Source organism: Apaloderma vittatum, unplaced genomic scaffold (assembly GCF_000703405.1).
Source record: "Apaloderma vittatum isolate BGI_N311 unplaced genomic scaffold, ASM70340v1 scaffold24900, whole genome shotgun sequence".
NCBI lineage: Eukaryota > Metazoa > Chordata > Aves > Trogoniformes > Trogonidae > Apaloderma > Apaloderma vittatum.
In genome coordinates this window covers 46-3,517 of record NW_009696607.1, presented here as the reverse complement: position 1 = coordinate 3,517, position 3,472 = coordinate 46, and the positions used below count along the sequence as shown (strand labels likewise).

The following is a 3,472-nucleotide window of genomic DNA, read 5'->3' as shown; positions in this document are numbered from 1 at the left end:
TTTCTCCTTCCTTCTCCTCCGCTTTCTCCTTCCTTCTCCTCCGCTTTCTCCTTCCTTCTCCTCCGCTTTCTCCTTCCTTCTCCTCCGCTTTCTCCTTCCTTCTCCTCCGCTTTCTCCTTCCTTCTCCTCCGATTTCTCCTTCCTTCTCCTCTGACTGCCACCAGTGCCAGTCCTTGCCTTGCAGGGGTACCGGGAGCAGGGGATCCTCTTTGGCTATCGCCCCCCGCGCAGCTCAGCAGCAGACTGCCTCCTCAGCGCCTTCCAAATGACCAACGAGACCTTAAACATCTGGACTCATTTTGTGCCTGCCTGGTAGGTCCCATCCTCTGAGGCTTCAGCACCCGTGGGAGGAGGTGGTGGATCTGCACGAGGGGAGCAGGGACGGGCGACACCCCAGGGTGCGATGCTCCCCTTCCTCCATCCCACAGGTACTTCGTGTGGACGCTGGTGGGGCGGCTGCGGGGGCCGGGGGGCCGGGAGGACCCCCACACCTGGCCTCTCCTCGCCTACCTGCTCACCTGCTGCATCTACCCCCTCGCCTCCAGCTGCGCCCACACCTTCAGCACCATGTCCACCCGCGCCCGGCACATCTGCTACTTCTTCGATTACGCTGCCCTCAGCATCTACAGCTTGGGTAAGGACGGGCAGATCTGCGGAGGTTTCGGTGGGGTGTCCCCGCACCCTCCCCGGGGGAGCTGGAGCAAAGGGAGGCATCGAGGACAGGGCTGAACCCTGGGTGCTCGGATGGCTCACGCCCACGGGACAAGCAGAGACAGCAGCTGCTTTTGTGTAGTTTCTACTCCTCCTCTTCCTCCTCCTCCTCCCTACAGCCTGGCGCTTGGGAGGGATGGTGAAGCATCTCTTACGCCACCACAAATAATAATTTGGGCCTGGCTGCGTGACACTCTTCAGCAGTCAATAGAATAAGGAAAAAAAGCCACGTTAAAAGGTGCCAGTGAAGGTGGTGGCACCTCGCTGGGCGGGTAAGCCCAGGGCGAGCAGCGGCAGTCGGGGTCTTTGCACGGCGCGACGCGCCTCCGGCTCCTCACGGGAAGGCGTTTGGAGGAGCTGCCTGTCGGGGCGGATGCCTGACGCTCCCCTTAGCTCCTCAGCTGCTCCTCTACCTCGATTCCCACCTCCCTTTCCCTTGCCCCAATGCCGAGCACCCCTCGACAGTTCAGAGCGGCGCCCAGGAGGATGCAGAGGGTCCAGGTGGGACCTGGGACCCACCGGGCACCTGCTGTATTTCCAGGCTCCGCGCTGGCGTACTCGGCGTACGTTTTCCCAGCAGAATGGGTCAACAGCACTTTCCACCACTGCTACGTCCCCATCGCCGTGTTCAACACCGTCGTCAGCACCAGTCTGTCCTGCTATTCCAGGTGAGCTGCTGCTTTATCTGCCCTGATTGCTACCACATAATCATTAATTAGTATTGTCAATCAAGCTTTCCAATTGCAGGCCGTGTTGTAAGTGATACGAGCCTTAAGCTCAGGAAGGGGAAGAAGAGGACTTTTGGTTTCAGAAACGCGCTGCGTGCTGGCACTAGGGGAGTCTGATGATCGAAAATGCGAAACAAACGAAGTGGCTTTAATTTCTGAAAGCTCCAAAGGCAATTCCGTTTGGTGCCTGCCTGGCAAACAGGTCACCCCCTGCGCCTCCTTTGGGCTGTTGCTTTGCTAACATTGGGAAGCCTAAAACTGGAATAGTGTGTCCAGTTCGGGGCTCCCCAATTCAAGAGAGACAGGGACCTGCTGGAGAGGGTCCAAGGGAGAGCTACAAGAGTGATTGAGGGACTGAACATCTCTGCTGGGAAGAGAAACTGAGAGACCTGGGGCTTTAGTCTTGAGAAGAGAAGACTGGGACGAGATCTTATTGATGTGCTGCCCGGGCTGCCCAGAGAGGGTGCGGAGTCTCCTTCTCTGGAGACTTTCCAACCCATCTTGACCTGTTCCTGTGGGGCTGCCCGAGGTGACCCTGCTCTGGCCGGGGGTGGCACTGGGGGATCTCTAGAGCTCCCTCCAACCCCAACATTCTGTGATTCTATAATTCCATAATTCTATGGCTCCAGTGTCCCCCAACACTTAAGCATGTGTTTAGGTTTCCGGTCCCGCCATAAGCACGTATCAGCCTGAAGCTGGATGTCTGCGTGAGGGTTCGTACGCGTGTCTGTGTGTGTGTATATAACAGATTTGCAGGGGAGGAACCTCAACATTCTCGCAGCCGATTGTGTCATTCCTAAGGCATGAGCAGCGTTACGTACGTGGCGTTTTGTTCCTGAACTGCATTAGACAAATTTGTTTGGGATATCTCAGATGTCTAAACCACTCAGCTGATGCCCAGCGATACGTGCCGGGCTAGATCTCTAGCCCGATTGGTTTTTATTTAATTCGTGGCAGATACCTCCCCGAAGGCTGTGTTTGCAAAGCACTCGTGTGTGTTACTGCGACGACGTGCAGTTTGCTTTGCAAAACACGCAACTCCTTTTTCCACGAGCGTTGTGAATCATTCGGCATTACCCCTTCCTTCTATTTTTGGGTGTCTTTGCTCAAGGATCTCTCCTGGATCACTCAGTGGATGCTGCCAGTTAGGGCTTGATGTTTTTTCCTTGTATTCCTCATTTCGTTCTCTTTCTTTCTGTCTCTTTCCCCCCTCTTATTTTTGTCTCGTGCGTCTCTTTATCATCTCCTTAGATGGATTTAGCAAGAAGCTCACTGACCATGCGCTAATCCTAGTACTTGCCACTTGAAGATAACACTTAGGAAATGTCAGCAGCTTGAGATCAGTTCCAGATTCAATTGAGTTGTTTAAAAAAGGTCCTGAACTGCAAATTTAATTGGTGGCATCCCTCTGCTACAAAACTCTAAGTACAGTTACGTGAAAAAACACGTAACTATTGCTGTGTGATAGAACAGTGGTCGTGGTGGGGCATCTAAAGGCATTCATTAAGCTGCTACACCAAATTTTATCAGCCTCTTCAAGAGAATTTTCCAGCTGTAGATGGCTGCTCCATGAGTCAGCAGTAAGGATTTTTGTTCCTTCGGTTTATGAATTACCTCCCTTTTGCTTTTTTGAGTTACCTTCCCTGTTTTCCTTTAGGTTTCTGGAGGTGGAGCGGCCCAGGTTCAGCAAGGCTTTCCGCACCCTGGCCTTTGCGTACCCGTACCTCTTCGACAGCATCCCCCTCTTCTACAGGGTACGCCTCCCACGGCCCCAGACATTCGCCTGCTGCAGGGCTGGAAATATCAGCTGCTTCATCCGAGTCTGAAAATATTTGGGAAAATACGCCGGCCTTTTTTTTTTTTTTTAAAAAAAAAGGAAAACAAACTCCTGCAGGAAAAGAGATTTAGTTATTTTTTCCTGCACCTATTGATAGGCAGATTCCTTCTACTTCAAAGCACCGCGCTCAGGTTTTGCCCGTGCTGGAAAGTCACTGCCTTGGAAGGCAGCAAGTTTTCTAGTTCCCAAAGTGGAG

At 53.3% G+C, this 3,472-nt stretch overlaps 1 protein-coding gene across 1 annotated transcript in view; it reads left to right on the top strand.

Moving 5' to 3' along the window:
- Positions 1–3,193, top strand: part of LOC104278639 (membrane progestin receptor gamma-like) — a gene marked incomplete at its 3' end in the record, with an annotated part of 3,434 nt that extends 241 nt beyond the window's left edge. The window contains exons 2-5 of the mRNA XM_009875669.1: positions 185–312; positions 429–634; positions 1,253–1,379; positions 3,097–3,193. Of these exons, the coding sequence (XP_009873971.1) occupies positions 185–312; positions 429–634; positions 1,253–1,379; positions 3,097–3,193 (558 nt within the window). The remainder of the gene's footprint in view (positions 1–184; positions 313–428; positions 635–1,252; positions 1,380–3,096) is intronic.
- Between the last annotated feature and the right edge of the window lie 279 nt (positions 3,194–3,472).